General features: G+C 42.6%; 1 protein-coding gene across 9 annotated transcripts in view; it reads left to right on the top strand.

Moving 5' to 3' along the window:
• Positions 1-18,011, top strand: part of dzank1 (double zinc ribbon and ankyrin repeat domains 1) — a 133,784-nt gene that overhangs the window by 38,708 nt on the left and 77,065 nt on the right. For 6 of the 9 annotated variants that reach the window (XM_072265731.1, XM_072265723.1, XM_072265722.1 and 3 more), the window contains 5 exons: positions 1,900-1,985; positions 7,720-7,837; positions 11,206-11,319; positions 12,320-12,412; positions 17,048-17,170. In XM_072265731.1, coding sequence (XP_072121832.1) covers positions 1,900-1,985; positions 7,720-7,837; positions 11,206-11,319; positions 12,320-12,412; positions 17,048-17,170 — 534 coding nt within the window. The remainder of the gene's footprint in view (positions 1-1,899; positions 1,986-7,719; positions 7,838-11,205; positions 11,320-12,319; positions 12,413-17,047; positions 17,171-18,011) is intronic. The other 3 variants (XM_072265727.1, XM_072265725.1, XM_072265729.1) reach the window with 3 other exon arrangements.

The raw sequence follows: 18,011 nt of genomic DNA, 5'->3' as shown, positions 1-18,011 counted from the left end.
CTGGTATTCAGTCTGTTGAGGGGATGACTGAGAAAGATCTTAAATAATGAATATATTAGATTATGAGGACACGCAGTCCTCTTTTATTGTCATTTAGTAATGCATGCATTAAGAACTGATACAATATTCCTCCGGTGTGATATCACAGAAACACAGGACAGACCAAGATTGAAAAACTAACAAAAACCACATAATTATAACATATAGTTACAACAGTGCAACAATACCATAACTTGATGAAGAACAGGCCATGGCACAGTAAAAAAGTTCAAAGTCTCTCAAATGTCCCACATCTCACGCAGACGGGAGAAGGAAGAAAACTCTCCCTGCCATGCCCGACCACAGTCCAACTCTGAGTCGTCCGAAAACTTTGAGCCTCCGATCAGCCCTCCGACACCGAGCACCATCTCAACCTCGGTCACCAGCAGCAGGCAAAGCCGGGGATTTTGGTGCCTTCCCTCCGGAAGATTCTCAATCGCACAGTAACAGCGACAGCGAATGGGACATTTCAGAAATTTCTCCAGATGTTCCTCTGTGCTTTCACGTCTGTCTCCATCAAATCAGAATTGTCCACAGCCCCTATTTAACAGATACAATATCATTTCACCGGAGAGCTGCACGAGCTGCATCGCGCTGCCATCTTCTCCCGCCCGTGGTGCTTTTAAATTCCAGGATAGCATACCATAATCTAGAGCTCAGGCATTTCAGTGCTAAATCTGGAAGCACTTCTTCTTACAAATCCAGCAGTAATTTGGAGTTGCCCCACAATCATGCAGCCTTTATATGGTGAATTTGTAAAATTCAAGCTGCTCCTTTTCAGTGTGAGTTATTCCTTTTCCTGGAGACGAGATGCATTCAAGCCACAGTCTTAATAGATAGGTTAGGCAAGCAAGCTGAGTGCAGCTGAGCGAGCTTGGGTTTTCCTCTTCGGAGTGAAGGAGGATGAGAGGCAACTTGGTGGAGGTATAGAAGATGATAAGAGGTACATTTATTTATACAGTGGTAAGCGCATGGTGCAGATGATTTGGGACATTTAAGAGACTCTTATACACATGAATGAAATAAAAATGAGGGGGCTATGTGGGAAAGAAGGGTTAGAATGACCTTGAAATAGGTTAAAAGGTCAGCACAACATTGTGGGCTGAAGGGTATGTACTGTGCTGTATGACTCTATATTCTAATTAGAGTCTTGTGAACACTCCTGGTGTCAGTAGATATAGAAAGGATGAAGTGGAATTGGAGACGGTGCAAAATAAAGCTTAGTAAAACAATACAGTATCAAAATTTTAAGAATAAGGGTAGGATCCTTTCTTTAGTGAAGATTGAGATGTTGATCTTTGAGATTATTGAAGAGAACATGAGGGTTGGTGATGCAACAGTACTGGAGCTATTGGCTAATTAGAACAATCAAGACTATCACTTAGTCCACAACAGTGTCAGATATGATACTTAAAATAAAGCCCAATAATTGAGATATTTCCACAGGGTAGATCCATTGTCATCTTTTCTGTGAGAGCCTTTATATGGTGAATTTGTAAAATTCAAGCTGCTCCTTTTCAGTGTGAGTTATTCCTTTTCCTGGAAAAAAGATTGGCAGTGCAGTTGTAACCTATCTAGTTTTTTTTATCTGGGAATAATCTGCCAGTTGTGTACATACAAGTCATTTCCATGAGTGAGTGATTACTGGTCTGCACCCAAGGGTAACCTCCTGTATCTTTGTTCCATTGGACCATTTAGTCCAGCTGCTGAGGGAGATCAAGCTAAAAGAAAAAAATCTCAACTTCCAGATATTTTGGGGTTTCTTGATAGACTTTAATAATCTAGGAAAATATGCCTTTGATGTGTTTATGTACGCGAGTACCTTCAACTTCACACTTGCAACTTTTTTGTACTCTTCAGCTGACTGCTTCTATGGACTCACATCCTCCCAAGATGCCGAGCGGTGCACAAGCCAAGAGGGTCCTGATGGAGACAGATTTTCTGAAGTATGTGGCTCTTTTATAGATCTTCCTCTAGCATCGGTCTTTGTTTGCATTGGAGGAGCAAGATTATGTGTAGGAAGGCAACTGTGAGTTTTCCAAAAGATGTGGCTAGTTACATGATTGGAGAAGCAGCAAACCTGACATTACCAACTCCATCACAATATCTGCTTTGATATCAGCTCTTACAAAATGTCAGTATGTAACCTCAGTTGAGAGGGATTGGCAAGCCAGTGAAGGCATTAACTTGCAGGACAGAAAGCCTTTGCCATTTTCCATCCCCCCGCCCCCAATCTATTTAGTTATTTGGAGATACAACATAGAATAGCCCTTTCAGCTCAACAAGACACACTGCCCAGCAACCCACCTATTTAACACTAGCCTAATCACAGGGCAATTTACCATGACAGCTAACCTACTAACTGGTAGGTCTTTGGACTGTGGGAGGAAACTGGAGCACCCAGAGGAAACCCACACAGTCAGAGGGAGAACATACAGGCAGACAGTGCCAGAATTGAACTCTGCCCCAAGCTGTAATAGTGTTGCGTTAACCACTATACTACCATGGCAGTTAGCCCAACTGTTTATATCTGTTGTGCTCTTATAAGAGGAAAATGAATTAAGTAGCTATTAATGGGCAATCAACAAAGCTGTTTAAAAATACTATAACAAATTTTAGCTTATCCCAGTCTGTTACGTCATTATTGTCTGTTAGAACACTCAAGACAGCAGATTATATTCAGAAAGTGTGCACAATGACAATACAATCAAATGTACACTATGCAGAGATTAAAATAAATGACTAAGTGCCATATAACAGGAACACGTTGTTTAGTGATAGACACAAGAGATTCTGCAGCTGCTGGAAATCCAGAGCAACGCACATAAAAAGGTGGAGGAACTCAGCAGGTCAGGCAGCATCTACGGAGGGGAATAAACAGTCAACGTTTTGGGCCAAAACCTTTCATTAGGACTGGAAGGGAAGGGGGAAGAAGCCAGAATAAGAAGTTGAAAGGAGGGGAAAGAACACAAGCTGTTCCAGGGGAGGGGTTATGTGGGTGGAGCAGGGGTGATGAAGTAAGAAGCAGGTTGGTGGAAGATTTAATGGGCTGAAGAAGGAGGAATCTGATTGGAGAGGAGAGTGGACCATGGAAGAAAGGGAAGGAAGGGGGTACACCAGATGGAGGTAATGGGCAGATGAAGACAAGGGAAGTGGGAAGAGGGGAACCAGACTGGGGAATATAAAAAGAGATGGAGAGGAGGGAGAAATTATCAGAAGTTAGTGGAATTGATGCCCTCAGGTTGATGGTTAGCCTGACAGAATATAAGTTTGGCCTCATCGTAGAAGTAGAGGAGCCCATGGACCAACATTTCTGAGTGGGTTTGGGGAGTAGAATTGAAAGGGGTGGCCACTGGGAAATCCTACCTTTTAAGACAGACAAAGCGAAGGTGTTGGATGAAGTGGTCCCCCAGTCTACATCAGGTCTCACCAATGTGGAAGCTACACCGACACCAAGTACAAAAGATAACTAGGGGTGCTGGTTGAGACATTACTGTCAACCGGGATGCTGGGGAAGAACTATTCAGCTTCTGGTTGACATCATGCTATTGGTATCTCTTGTACTCACTGAGAGGGCTGGAGGGGCCATTGTTCAATGTCTTACCTAAAAGACAGCACTTGCAGGTCTACAGCACGATACTCTCTTGAAATATTATTAGCATTTGTACTCAAGGCTTTGGAGTGGGACTTAAAGCCACACTGTCAGATTCAACAGGGAGTGCTACTGCTGATCTTTACTGGCCCGGCTGAGAAAATGCTCTGCTTGTATCGTGCAAGTTATTCGGTCCATGTAACAACTTGTATTTTGAGGACTCCATTAAGATTCATTCAGGATGGTGAAATTCATTGTAACTTATGCATTTTTGTTTTTTATAACCCTTAAATCATAGAAGTGTGCTTTTGTCTTATACTGATTGTGTTCATACATTTACCCATCTTGCTTCTTTCTCCATGCCTCACCATACAAAGTGAACCAAAGATTGTAAGTCTATCCAATTAGAGTTTAAACTTTGTTCACCTTTTAAGGTACAAAGATACTTGAGGTTTAAGTAACTGTGCTCCTTTTTCACGAACTGCAAACATTTGTGTGAAGGTGTAAACTGTTAGTTACACTGTTTTATCAAAGAGGACTAATTTATTTTTTATAATCTAGCATTATCTTGAATATTTTGTTCACAATGTGTATTTTCAGTGTTGGGCATATTGTATATATTTTTGAATGTTTATACAACAAAGAGTGGTGCACTTGAATGGTGCAACTTGAAACATTCTGAATTTGTCTTGAAGGGCTTTGCATCTAATGAATCAGTAAAGAAGTGAAGTCACTAATGATGAAGTAATAGAGGAATGGCATTGGAAAGAGTGATACTGTGGCAGTGATTGAAATTATCAAGGGGTTCAGTTCTGGGATGCTGGTCAAGGAGACGACATTAATCTTGGTTTGCTTATACTTACAGTAAATTTGATCATTTTTGAGAAGATGGCATTGTTGGTATTTATCCAGTACAAGATACCTGCTGTAGGTAGTCCAGGTCTCAGATGCACATAAGAAGGCAGGAATCACCTCTGCCCAGTAAGATAATGCGCTTAATGCCAGGTCTCAATCCTCAGTCAAATAAAAGCTGTGCTGGTGGTTTGAAAACAGCGGCATACTTCATTTTGTGTGTCTACCTTCACCAAGAGGTGGTTCTGGAGATAAAGGAAGTCAAGCATTTTGACCAGAGTCTCGATGTATGAGGATCGTGTGGTGCAGCAGGTGTGGAGTCAGTCAGGGATACCCACTCTCCCCTGTCTTGATTGTGTGCTGTATGGAACCCTTTGCCAAAGCCATCAGGAGGGATGAGGGCATAAGAGGGGTGACGCTGCCAGGCAGTGGAGGAACCCAAGTGAAAATCTCCCTGTACGTGGACAACATCACCATCTTCTGCTCTGATCCAAGGTCAGTCCACACAGAGTGATGAACATCTGCAGCCAGTTTGAGTTGGCATTAGGGGCCAGCATTAACATGCTCCAGTGTCCCCTTCACCATCAGGTCCAATTACATGAAGGTGCTGGGGATCTGGTTTGGAGGGACCAAGGTGTACAACAAGAATTGGCCAGAGTGGGCTGGGAAAATGAAACTGAAATTGGGATTGTGGGGAGGGTGCTCCCTGTTGGTAACAGGAAAGAACCTGGTCATCAGTTGTGAGGTGCTTTCAGGGCTGTTGTACCTGGTACAGGTGTGACCCATCTCTGCTCTTCCAGCTAGGGAAACACCTGAGCTGTCTTCAGGTTCATCTGGGCATCCAAGATGGAGTAGGTCAGATGGGTCACAATTCACAAATCCCTGGAAATCGGGCAAAAATGTACCCAGTGTCAGCCTCACCCTGATGACCAGCTTTGTGTGTGGCTGCATCAGGTTGTGTGTGGAACCCAAGTACGTGGGCACAAGTACCTCTACGTGCTGAGGCTCTACCTGTCCCTGGTGTGGTGAAGGACAGGTCTGGTCCCTTCGCCACCCAATGTCCCAGTCAGTTGAACATTGCCACCCTACCTGTCCTTCTTTGAAAAGTTCTTCCAGACCAAGTCCATCAGGCAGTGGTCAGCACAGAACGTCCTGCAGACACTGCAGGATATGCACTCGATGGACACTGTGAGTGGCTCCTTGTGCCAATCTGACAGGATAACTCATTGCCAGGCCTCACCAACAGGCACCATGACCTTGCCTGGCTGGGGGTGAGAGGGGTCCTGCCAGTCACAGCCTTCCTACATGCCTGGAACATCAACCCCAAAGCCCACTGCCCACAGGATGACTGTAGTGGGGGCGCGACAGTAGCCGCCCGCGGGGCAACTGTAGTGGGGATGCGACGGTAGCCGCCCAAGAGCCGACTGTAGTGAGGGAGCAACATTAGCTGCCCACGGGGCGACTGTAGTGGCGAAGCGACAGTAGCTGTCCATGGGATGACTGTAGTGGCGAAGCGACAGTAGCTGTCCATGGGATGACTGTAGTGGGGAAGTGACAGTAGCTGCCCACAGGATGAATGTAGCGGGGAAGCGACAGTAGCTGCCCGCGGGGCCAATGTAGCGGGGACGTGACGGTAGCTCACCTCTTTACGGACTGTGGGTGTGTAAAGAGGGTCTGAAGACAGATGCAAGGGCCTATGTTGCGGTTCATCCCAGAGCAGCAGCGTGACAGAGGACTCTCTGATCTACAGGCTGTTCCCAGGGACACACACACAGACAAACATCGTGCTGCTATCAGATCATCAGCTCAGTGAAAGATGCTCTGTGGTCTGCCCAAGACTTGTTGGTCTGCCAGCACATCCAGATATCCGTGGCGGAACACTGCTGACTGGCACATTCCAGGCCACAGGAGTTCGTGCTGAGCGATGCACAGATTGCATAACCAGAAAGTAACTGTTCATTGACCACTTAGAAGGCTAATGAGTTAAAAGCAAATTTAATATCAGACTACATGTATGTCACAGTATACAATCCTGAGATTCATTTTCTTGTGGGCAATGACAGTAAGTACAAGCAACACAATAGAATTAATGAAAGACCGCACCCAAGGACAGACAGCAACCAACGTGCAAAAAAAAACAACAAACTGCAAATACAAAAAGAAAGAGGGAAAAAATGAATCGTAATGATAAATAAATAAACAATAAATATCGAGAATGTGAGATGGAGAGTCCTTGAAAGTGATTCGATAGATTGTGGGAACAGTTCAGTGTTGGGGCAAGTGAAGTTGAGTGAAATTATTGCATCTGGTTCAAGAGACTGATGGTTGTGGGGTAACAACTGCTCTTGAACCTGGTGGTAAGGTCCTGAGGCTCCTGTACCTTCCCCTAATGGCAGCTGCGAGAAGAGTACATGGCCTGGATTGTGATAATGAGGTGCGGCGTGTGACTGAACACTAACAAATTTCTATAGGTGTACTGTTGGAAGTATCCTGACTGATTGTATCATGATCTAGTGCAACAATTCAAATGTGCAGAAGTGTAAGAAACTGCAGAGAGTAGTAACTCAGCCCAATGTAGTGGTACATCCCATCCACCATCAGGCAATGTCTGTCGTCAAAGATCTCCACCATCTGGGCCATGCCTTCTCACAGCCGTAACTGCACAGGGGATACAGAAGTCTGAAGTCCCCTACCACCAGGTTCAAGAACAGCTACTTCCCCTCAACCATTTGGTTCTTGAACTAACTTGCACATCCCTAAGCACTACATCAGTATAGCATCACTATGTCCTCTTTGCACTACATTGGATTTTGCTTTTTTGTTGTTCTAATCATGTTCTTTTGTTGTATAACTATGTTGTTAATTTGTGTTTTTCTTGTCAGTGTCGTGTCTCTGTTGCTATTTGTCTGTGAAGCTGCTGCAGGCAAGTTTTCATTGCAGTTGTACGTGCATGTATTTGTGCAGGTGGCAAACCCTACTTGGTCTGTGATATCACAAAGCATTACAATGCCACGAACCATTGCATTAGCCAATGTTATCCTCCATGAATGATTCCACTACTATTGGTTGTCTGTAAACCATTGCCTTTTATTACGAATTGCAAGTTACCCAAGAACTACTGCTGTAGGTGGTGCATATTAATAAGCTGGTTAAATTTGTTTGTTCATGATGGGTGATGGTGGGGAGGGCACCTATTTGATTCTCCTGAGTTTCCACTGTGGTTTAATTTGTTTTAGGTGTGTGTCTTGCTTTGCTCCTCGCCCATCAGATCCCTTTGCACGTTTCTGTCAGGAGTGTGGCTCCCCTGTTCCTCCGGTGCCAGGCCGCAGGCTTCTGCCTCCCGAAGGAGCTCAGGTTGGTAACGGCTAAAACCGGGAACTACGTCTGCCAGTATAAACCAGAACATGCACTTGCCAACACTTTACACGATTGCAAGATACCTCAAGTGGAGGAAGAAACACGGCTGCTAATTTGTGTAGATATGTTCATATAAATAATAATATAATGAAGAGCTTCTCAGTGCTGTTGGTTGAGGGGTGAATGTTAGACATGTCTAGAACTCTCCAGCTTCTCTTGGTATCACAGCCACCATTTTACCTCCTGTGGAAAATACAATTTCCAGCAGTCAATCTTGTCCTCAATATTCCACTGCACTTCCAACTAGAACAAGTTTTTGGAGTGAAGCCTCAATCCTCATACAAGAGTTTCATTCAAAATGTTTTATCTAGTTGAAAGTGACTAGGGTAGCGTGGTAACATAGTGGTTAGCATAAAGCTATAGCAGAGCCAGAGAGCTAGTTCAATACCGGTCTCCGTATTCCGCCAAAGAATTTGTATGTTCTCCCTGCGACCGTGTGAAATTCCTCCGGTTCCCTCCCACATTCCAACGATGTACAGAGTTAGTGGGTTCATTGGTCACGTGGGTGTAATTGGGCGGCGTGGTCTTGTTGCATCAGAAAGGCCTGTTAAGGGCTGGAAGTTCCCCTAACGTTGACTGGCTCATGGACTTCCAGCTTCTTTCTCCTATAGTCGACAATCAGCTCTTTGGTTTTGCTGAGAGAGTTTGTTGTTGCGGCACCATTCAACCAGATTTTCGGTCTCCCTCCTATATGCTGATTTGCCACCACCTTTGATTCACCAACGACAGTGGTGTCATCAGCAAACGATGGCATTGGAGCTGTACTTAGGGGGATAATCATAAGTATAAAGTGAGTAGAACAGTTGGGCTAAGCGCACAGCCCTGAGGTGCACCTGTACCGATGGTAAGTGTGGAGGAAATGTTGCCAATCCGAACTAACAGGGTCTGGCGGTGAGGAAATCAAGAATACAGTTGCACAGGGAGGTACTGAGGCCCAGGTCTTGGAGCTTAATGGTGAATTCCGTGAGGGTGATAGTGTTGAATGCTGAGCTGTAGTCAATGAGGACCATGCTGACGTATGCATCTTTGTCCAGATGTTCCAGAACTGAGTGAAGAGCCAATGAAATAGCACCTGGTGTGATGGTAGGTAAAGTGGAGCAGATCCCCAAGTTATTTCTAGGCAGGACTTGATATGCTTCAACTCTTGAAGCATTTCATCGCAGTGGATGTAAGTGCTACTGGATATAGTTATTGAGGCAGGTTACCATGTTCCTGTTGGGCACTGCTATGACTGAAGCCTGCTTGAAACAGGTGGGTACCCCAGACTGCCTCAGGAATCACACCACCCAGTTGATTAGCACAGGTTTTCAGTACTTGGTCAGGTATACCATCTGGGCTAGATGCCTTCCATAGACTGGTCTTTCTGATGGATGATCTCACATCAGCCTCAGGACATTCATATTACCAGGGAGGAGGTACTTGCAGCCTTGACTCTGCAACTCATGTTCTCAGTATTATTTATTTACTTATTTAATTTTATTTGCACACTTTGTCATCTTCTGCGGTCTGGTTATTTGTCAGTCTTTGGTTGTGTGTAGTTTTTTCATTGATTCTATTCTATTTCTTTGTTTTCTTGTGAATGCCCACTAAAATGAATCTTAAGGTGGTATTTGGTAACATATGCTACTTTTGATAATATATTTACTTTGAACTTTGCTGTATCCTAAAGTGGATAGATGCTCAGGACATGACTGAATGCATCCTTGGACTTTGTAGGAAGCTGGAGAAGAAATTATGGAGGACCTTGCAGATTACTTCATTATGAGCCACTGATGAAGTTCCCGAGGACTGGAAGGTGGCTAATGTTGCTCCATTGTTTAAGAAGGCTAGCAAGGGCAAGATAGGGAGCTGCAAGCCAGTCAGCCTGGCGTCAGTAGTGGGGAAGTTACCAGAAGATATTTTGAGGACCAGAATCTACCAGCATTTCGATAGGCAGACTCTGATTAGGAGCAGTCAGCATGGCTTGTGCATGGAAAGCTGTGCTTAATGAATCTTTGAGATTTTTTTTTTAGAAGCAACAAAAAAACGTAGATGAGGTTAGAGCAATAGGTGCTGTGTGTTTGGACTTTAGCAAGGTCTTCAACAAGGTCTCACATTGTAGGCTGGTCTGGGAGGTTACGTCATGTGGAATCCAGGGAGAGCTAGTTAGATGGATTAAAAATTGGCTGAGGTTGGAAGCAGAAGGATGTGGGTGAAGGTTGTTTCACGGAATGGAGGTTGGTGACTAGTGGTGTGCCGCAGGAGTGGTATTGTGAATGTTATTCATTATTTAAATTTCAAACTTTAAATTTATTATTAAAGCGCAGTACATATATATTACCATATATGACCCTGAGATTCATTTCCTTAGAGGCATTCACAGTAGGACAAAGAAATACAACATAATCCATGAGAAAATTACACATGAAGACTGACAAACAAGCAATGTGCAAAAAAAGAGAAACAGTGCAATTAAAAAAAAATGAATAATAAACAAACTAACAAAGAGAACAGGTCCTTATAAGAAAGCTATGGTTAAAATGAAAGAGTCCAAAAAAGATTTAAGAGTATGGTGCTAGGGTTAGTGAGACTTTGGTCAGGCTAAGTCATCATTCCTTGGAGCGTAGGAGAATGAAGGGCCACCTTATAGAGGTTTATAAGATCATGAGGTGTAGTCAGGTGGATGGTCTTTTTCCGTGAGAAGGGAATCCTAAAATAGAGCATCTGGATTTAGGGTGAGAGAAGAGAGCTTTAAAAAGGACTTGAGGACTTTAGAAAGGCAGAGGGTGTTGAGTACATGGAACAAACAGCCAGAGGAAGTGTTTGAGGCAGGTACAGTAAGCACTTAAATAGGCACATGCAGCGGCAGGTTTTATAGGGATATGGACTGAATGTAGGAAATTGGGACTGGATAAGTAGGCACCATGGTTGGCGTGGACTCACTAGGCTTGAAAAGCCTATATCCATGCTGTATCGCTCTATAATCAGTTGTTAGCTTGACAATTTTAGTTAGCACCCTCCGATGTCTTCATCACCCATCCCCTAATTACAACTTTAGGTATGTTTTCTCATGCTTCCAGTTCTGATATAAGGTCTTTGATGCACAGGATCGGCTCTGTTTCTTCTCTCACTGATGCTGATCTATCAGCTGAGTAAATTATAGCAATCTTGGCTTTTTCAAGTTTACAACATCAGGAATATTTTTACTCAAAAAAAAAAACATGCTCAGTTCCATTATGGGGAAAATGGATTTGTTGGATTAAGCTGCCCATCGTAAATAGAAGCATTTTATCAAAAGCCTGATAAAGTCTTGTGTTGATGTACAGATGGGGCTCTGTGTTGAATGCAAGACAATGATCCCATTGAATACTCCAACGTGCATTGTGTGTGAGGCTCCTGTAACACCTCAGCTGGTGCCTCAGGCCAGCATCCGCCTCCAGGTAAACTTCTCTTGTACTTGACAAGAAAGAAGTTTTCACTCAAAACAAACTGTGCTGATATGTGCGTGGATTGCTTGAGGACTGTTCAATGAGTATCTGAGTTTCTAGTCACAGATTGCAGAAAAAGCTGCTGGGCAACAAGTTTCTGTTACACTAGTGCATGTTATAATGCATCTGATAGTAAATGGTCAGAATTCTTAGAGTCATAGAACACTACAGCTTAGAAAAAAGCCCTTTGGCCCATCTAGTCAGTGTCAAACTATTATTCTGCCTAGTCTCATCGACCCACATCTGGACTATAGCCCTCTATACCCTTCCTATCCATGTACTTATCCAGACTTCTCTTAAATATTGATATCAAACCTGCACCCACCACTTCCACTGACAGCTCGTTCCATACTCTCACCACCCTCTGACTGAACAAGCTTCCCCTTTGACCAACTTAAACATTCCCCTTAAATATTCCACCTTTCATCATTCCTCTATCTAGTATCACCGAATATCGGTGGGAAAAGCCTGTTTCCATTTACCCTATCTATACCCCTCTTAACTTTCTATACCTCTCTCACATCTCCCCTCCTTCTCCTATCCTAGGGAATAAACTCCTAACCTATTCAATCTTTCCCTTTAACTCAGGTCTTATCAACATCCTTGTAAATTTTCTCTGTAGTCGTTCAATCTTATTGATATCTTTCCTGTAATTAATAAATCACAGTTTTGAAACCTGGGATTTTGAACCAGGGACCTTTAGATCTTCAGTGCAACACTCTCCCAGCTGAGCTATTTTGGCTACCTAAGCATTACTTCTAAATAACGTTTGGGGAGTTGGACAGGTCTCCCTTCACGAAACAGCAGGTTTGGCCTGAAATGAAATGTGTTCAGGGTAAGAAAATAGACGTGTGCCATCATATGGTCCATTGCCCCTCAGCACATCCTGATTATGGTGTTTATGCAGAAAACCTAGTAGTTTCACAATGTAACAATGCTACATATTAAATAGGGCAAGATTATCTGTCGATCTTGTGGAACGGGAAATCCAGCCAATATACAGCACTGTGTAACCTGTGAAACCAAGCTGTCGGAATCTCCTAAGGTACGTTACTGCCACTTAGTTCAATAAGACTGAGAACCTTGTGACTTTCCAGCTAACCATTGAACTGTTGGAAATGCCATCTTTCCAGGGTTGAAAATTTAGATCTCTCAGGCCAAAAAGCAGATCCTAGAAGGTAACTGGGTGGTACTCTGTGTTCTGGTAGCCTATATTCCTCTATCACTATCACCTGAGAAAGTAGATACACGGCAATTATCTCATGGCTGGTTCAACCATGGATACACACTCATTGGTCACCTTATTAGATGCCTCCTGTACCTCATAAAGTGGCCAATGAGTGTATGTTCGTGGTCTTCTGCTGCTGCAGCCCATCCACCAAGGTTCGACATGTGTGCATTCAGAGATGCACTTCTGCACACCACTGTGGTTATTTGAGTTACTGTTGCCTTCCTATCAGCTTCAACCATTCCGGCCATTCTCCTCTGACCTATCTCATTAACAGGGCACTTTCACTCGCAGAACTGCTGCTCACTGAATTTTTATTATGTTTTCACACCATTCTCTGTAAACTGTTGAGACTGTTGTGTGTGAAAATCCCAGGAGATCATCAATTTCTAAGATACTCAAACCATCCCATCTGGCACCAACGATCATTCCACGGTCAAAGTCACTTAGATCACATTTCTTTCCCATTCTGATGTTTGGTTTGAACAACAACTGAAAATCTTGACCATGTCTGCATGCTTTTATGGATTGAGTTGTTGCCACGATTGGCTGATCAGATATTTACATTTACAAGCAGGTGTACCTAATGAAGGGAGCACTATGTGTGCAATGGTTCCTCCATTTCTACCCTACAAACGGCACGATGTTGCAAACAAACTTCACTGATGTTTCAGGATATCCTGTGATTGTGAAAGGTTTCACATGAATTCAAACATTTTTGGATTTTCACTCTCATGTAGACCCAAGAATAATCTCAATATCTCTCTCAGCGGCTCTCTGATAATAGGCAGAAATGTTTGGGTCAGGCCTGAGGCCTGAAGTCACTGCCAGACCCAATTAACCAAGCTAACTTTCATACCTGTCATTTGGTAAGGTCTGCAGCTCAAACAGGCCTTAGGCAATGGATTCTGAAGGCAAGGATATCAGAAACTGTTCTGATTTAAAGTAGTAAAAAAAATTAATTACAAAAACCTAAAAATTATACAAAATCATTAAAATTATTAAGTTAATATGTCATTTACCTTCATGATTAACTCTTGATTAGCATGCTTAATGTAAAGGACCCCTTGGGAACCAATTAGCATAACATGATAAAATTCATTCTGAGATTTGAGAGGGAGAAGCTTACGTCAGATATATCAGTATTACAGTGGAGTAAAGGGAATGCTGAGACACAAGAGAGGAGTTGACCAAAGATGATTGCAAGGGAACACTAGCAGGGATGATGGCAGAGCAGCAGTCTGGGAGCAATTCAGAAGGTGCAGGATAGATATATCCCTAAGAAGTGTTCTATAGGCGGGATGACGCAACTGTGGCTGACAAGGGAAGTCAAAGCCAAAGAAAGGGCATATAAAAGAGCAAAAATTAGTGGGAAATTAAAGGATTGGGAAACTTTTAAAAAACCAACAAAAGGCAACCAAAAAAAATATCATAAAAGGAGGAAAGATGAAATATGAAGGTAAGTCAGCCAATAATATTAAAGAGGATACCAAAAGTTTCTTCAGATATATAGAAGGTGAAAGAGGGGTGAGAGAAGATATTGGACTGCTGGAAATGATGCTGGAGAGGTAGTAGGGTGGGATAAGGAAATGGTGGGCAAACTGAATAAGTACTTTGCATCAGTCTTCACTGTGGAAAACACTAGCAGTATACCAAAAGTTCGAAAGAGTCATGGGGCAGAAGTGAGTGAAATTGCCATTACTAGGGAGAAGGTGCTTGGGGAAACTGAAAGGTTTGAAGATAAGTAAGTCATCTGGACTTAAATGGTCTACACACCAGGGTACTGAAAGAGGTGGCTGAAGGGATTGTGGAGGCATTTTAATAATCTTTCCATAATCATTAGATTCTGGAATGGTTCCAGAGGAATGGAAAATTGCAAATGTCACTCCACTCCACTCCATGCCCAAGAAGGGAGAGAAGCAGAAGAAAGGAAATTATGGACCAGTTAGTCTGACTTCAGTGGTTGGGAAGATGTTGGTGTCGATTGTTAAGGCTGTAGTTTTGGGGTACTTGGAGGCACATGATAAAATAGGCTGTAGTCAGCATGGTTTCCTTGAGGGAAAATCTTGCCTGACATATCTGTTGGAATTCTTTAAAGAAATAACGAGCTGGATAGACAAAGGAGAATCACTTGATGTTGTGAACTTAGATTTTCAGAAGGCCTTTGACAAGGTGCCACATATGAGGCTGCTTAACAAGTTAAGAGCCCATGTTATTGTAGGAAAGATGCTAGCATAATAGAACATTGGCTGAATGGCAGGAGGCAAAGAGAGGGAATAAAGGGAGCCTTTTCTGATTGGCTGCTGGTGACTAATGGTGTTCCACAACACAGAGGTCTGTGGTGGGACCACTTCCTTTTACATTATGTGTCAATGATTTGGATGACAGAAGAAATAAAACAATAGACTATTTTCTAAATGGAGAGAATATTCAAAAATCAGAGATACAAAGGGACTTGAGAGTCTTTGTGCAGGATTCCCTAAAGGTTAATTTGCAGGTTGAGTCGGTGCTGAGGAGGGTAAATGCAATGTTAATATTAATTTCAAGAGGAATAGAATATAAAAGCAAGGATGTAATGTTGAGGCTTTATAAGGCACCATAAAGACCTCGCTAGGACTACTGTGAGCAGTTTTGGGTCCCTTGTCTAAGAAAGGATGTACTGACTTTGGAGAAGGCTCAAAGTAGGTTCCACAAAAATTATTCTGGGATTGAAGGCTTATCATATGAGGAGCGTTTGATTGTTCTGGGACTGTACTCAGTGGAATTCAGAAGAATTTCATTGAAACCTTTTGAATGTTGAAAGGCCTTGATAGAGTGGATGTGGAGAGGATGTTTGCTATACTAGGGGAGTCTAGGTCCAGAGGGGACAGCCTCAAAATAGAGGGACGTCCATTTAGAACGGAGGTGAGGAGGAATTTCTTTAGCCAGAGAGTGGTGAAATCTGTGGAATTCATTTCTGGAGGTGGCTGTGGAGGCCAAGTCATTGGGTATATTTAATTCAGAGGCTGATAGGTTCTTGATTAGCCAGGACATGAAGGATTATTGGGAGAAGGCAGGCGTTTGGAGCTGAGCGGAAATGGATCAGCAATGATGAAACAGCAGAGCAGACTAGATGGGCCAAATAGCCTAATTCTGCTCCTATGTCTTTTGGTAATTCTATGCAAATGAGCTCATTGGGGACGAAGCTGCAGGTGCTGGAATCTGGAACATACATAAACTGCTAAAGGAACTCGATGGGTCAGGTGTCATCTGCAGAGTGAAATGGAGAGTCTGTTTGAAGGGTCTTAAGTCGAAATGTTGATTGCCCTTTTTACAGAAGTCTTATTAGGTTTTAATGAGATGGGATTATTTATAAATTGCCTGCCTCACTCTCAGAACTTTGATCTGTACCTGAAAATACAAATAGATAAAAATCTAAATTAAAACCTAAATGTTCATGCCAAATTTTGCCATCAAAATTATTTTTTAAAAAAGTAAATTATACCAAGCCTTGTTGTATAGTTGTTTAGCAAGTTTTGCTGTTATTTGAGCCTGTTATTATTTATATGCATATAAACATCTTAATTTCAAAAATATATCATGACCTGCCTTGTTTCACATTCAACAATGCAAACTAAATTGGATTCATTGGTGGAAATGAGCAACCTCCCAAGGGTGGAACAGTGATACAAAGCCGTAAAGAACAGGTTTATGATTTGCTGATAGTCAGAAAAGTCATATCATTAAGACAGGGCAAAGATTGCATTCCTCTATTCTCAACCTGCTCTGGGCATGTTTGAAATTTATTTTGGGTGTCAGAAGTGAGTGGAAGAGTTCCAGTTCCACCCACTGAAATACCTCCCTTTTATAAATAAGAACTCAAATGGCACTCCTGAAGTTGAAAATAAATCATATTGGTTGAAGGGAGACAAATATAGGATCAGAGGAGGGGAGTCATTCAGCACCATAACTCTGTTGCAATTTATGTCCAATTATATACCTCAATTTAATTTACCCTTGATGCTCCTTGACTTTCAAAATTCTTACAATTTCTATCAAGAAAGCTCCAATTATCCTTGAATTTTTGACTTTGTTTCTCCAATTTTCACGATTATACAATGATCTGACCTACTGAATATTTTCAGCATTTTGTGATTTTATTTCAGCATTGCAACACCTGTGTGTTTTTTTTTCGCTTTTGGATGCCTAATTTTATGTCCACTTTCTCTCATCAAAGGGAACAGTTTCACTATATCAGTGGCATTCAGTCTTTTCTATATTCATCCCAATCACTCCTAGGTTTTCTAAACCTGCAAAATTACAATCCATTATTTATGCCTCAATAATATGGATGTGAAATTATAGATCCATTGTTCTACATAGTGATAAAAACACAATGCAACTTTTTTTTTGTGCTGCACTAAAATCGTTGCTAAATTTGATACAATTATTTTTCTTCTCCTTCCAAATTAGCCATTTCTTAGTGGAGATCATGCTGTACCATTACCAAGTCAAGAAGGCAAGTTATTATCTTGTTCCAAATGCAGTCGGGTTAACAATACTGATGCTCGATTCTGTGACTGGTGTGGAGCCAAGGTAGGAACAAAAATAGTGAAGCAATCTGCTCAGTGGTTAGACTTTACAATGCCACAAAATGGTGCCCTAAAGCTTGCTGAATTTTGCCCCCATATCTCCTGTAAACTTTTGCAGTCCTAAAATCCTGTAAGAAAACTTGTATCACACAGAATCCTGGAAGAACTCCGCAGGTCAGGCAGCATCTGTGGAGGGGAATAAACAGTTTCAGGCCGAGGCCCTTCATCATGATGACGGGTCTCAGCTCAGAACCTGCTAAACTCCTCCAGCATTTTGTGTGTGTTGCACTGGATTTCAGCACTGTGAGGATCATGTTTTTTTGATTTCTCAAGTGCCTTCAATACCACACAAATCTCATTGCTGAGGGAAAAGATCTGTTCAAAGCAGGTTGTCACTTCCATTGTATCCTGGATAATGGACTACCTGACTAGCATACCACGGTTTGTGCAGCTTCAGAGCTGTGTGTCACACATGGCGATAAACAGCAGAGTGGCCCCACAGGGTAGCGTATTGACTTCCTTCCTGTTTACCCTGTATACCTCAGCCTGTAGATACAACACTGAGTTACGTCATCTGCAAAAATTCTCTGATGAGTCAGCAATAGTTGGGTGTGTAAAGGGAGGGACAGGTGGATGAATACAGAGCCCTGGAGGAGGACTTTGTCAAATTGTGCAAGCTGAATCATCTGCAGCTCAACATCAGTAAGGCAAAGGAGATGGTGGTGGACTTTAGGAAGACCAAGCCTGCATTTCTTCCTGTTACTACTGATGATGAGGACGTCGATGTGGTGAGGACCTACAAGTACCCGGGGGTGCACCTGGATGACAGACTTGGGTGGGGCACC

This window comes from Mobula birostris, chromosome 8 (assembly GCF_030028105.1).
Source record: "Mobula birostris isolate sMobBir1 chromosome 8, sMobBir1.hap1, whole genome shotgun sequence".
Lineage (NCBI taxonomy): Eukaryota > Metazoa > Chordata > Chondrichthyes > Myliobatiformes > Myliobatidae > Mobula > Mobula birostris.
This window is presented reverse-complemented; position numbering and strand designations above follow the sequence as displayed.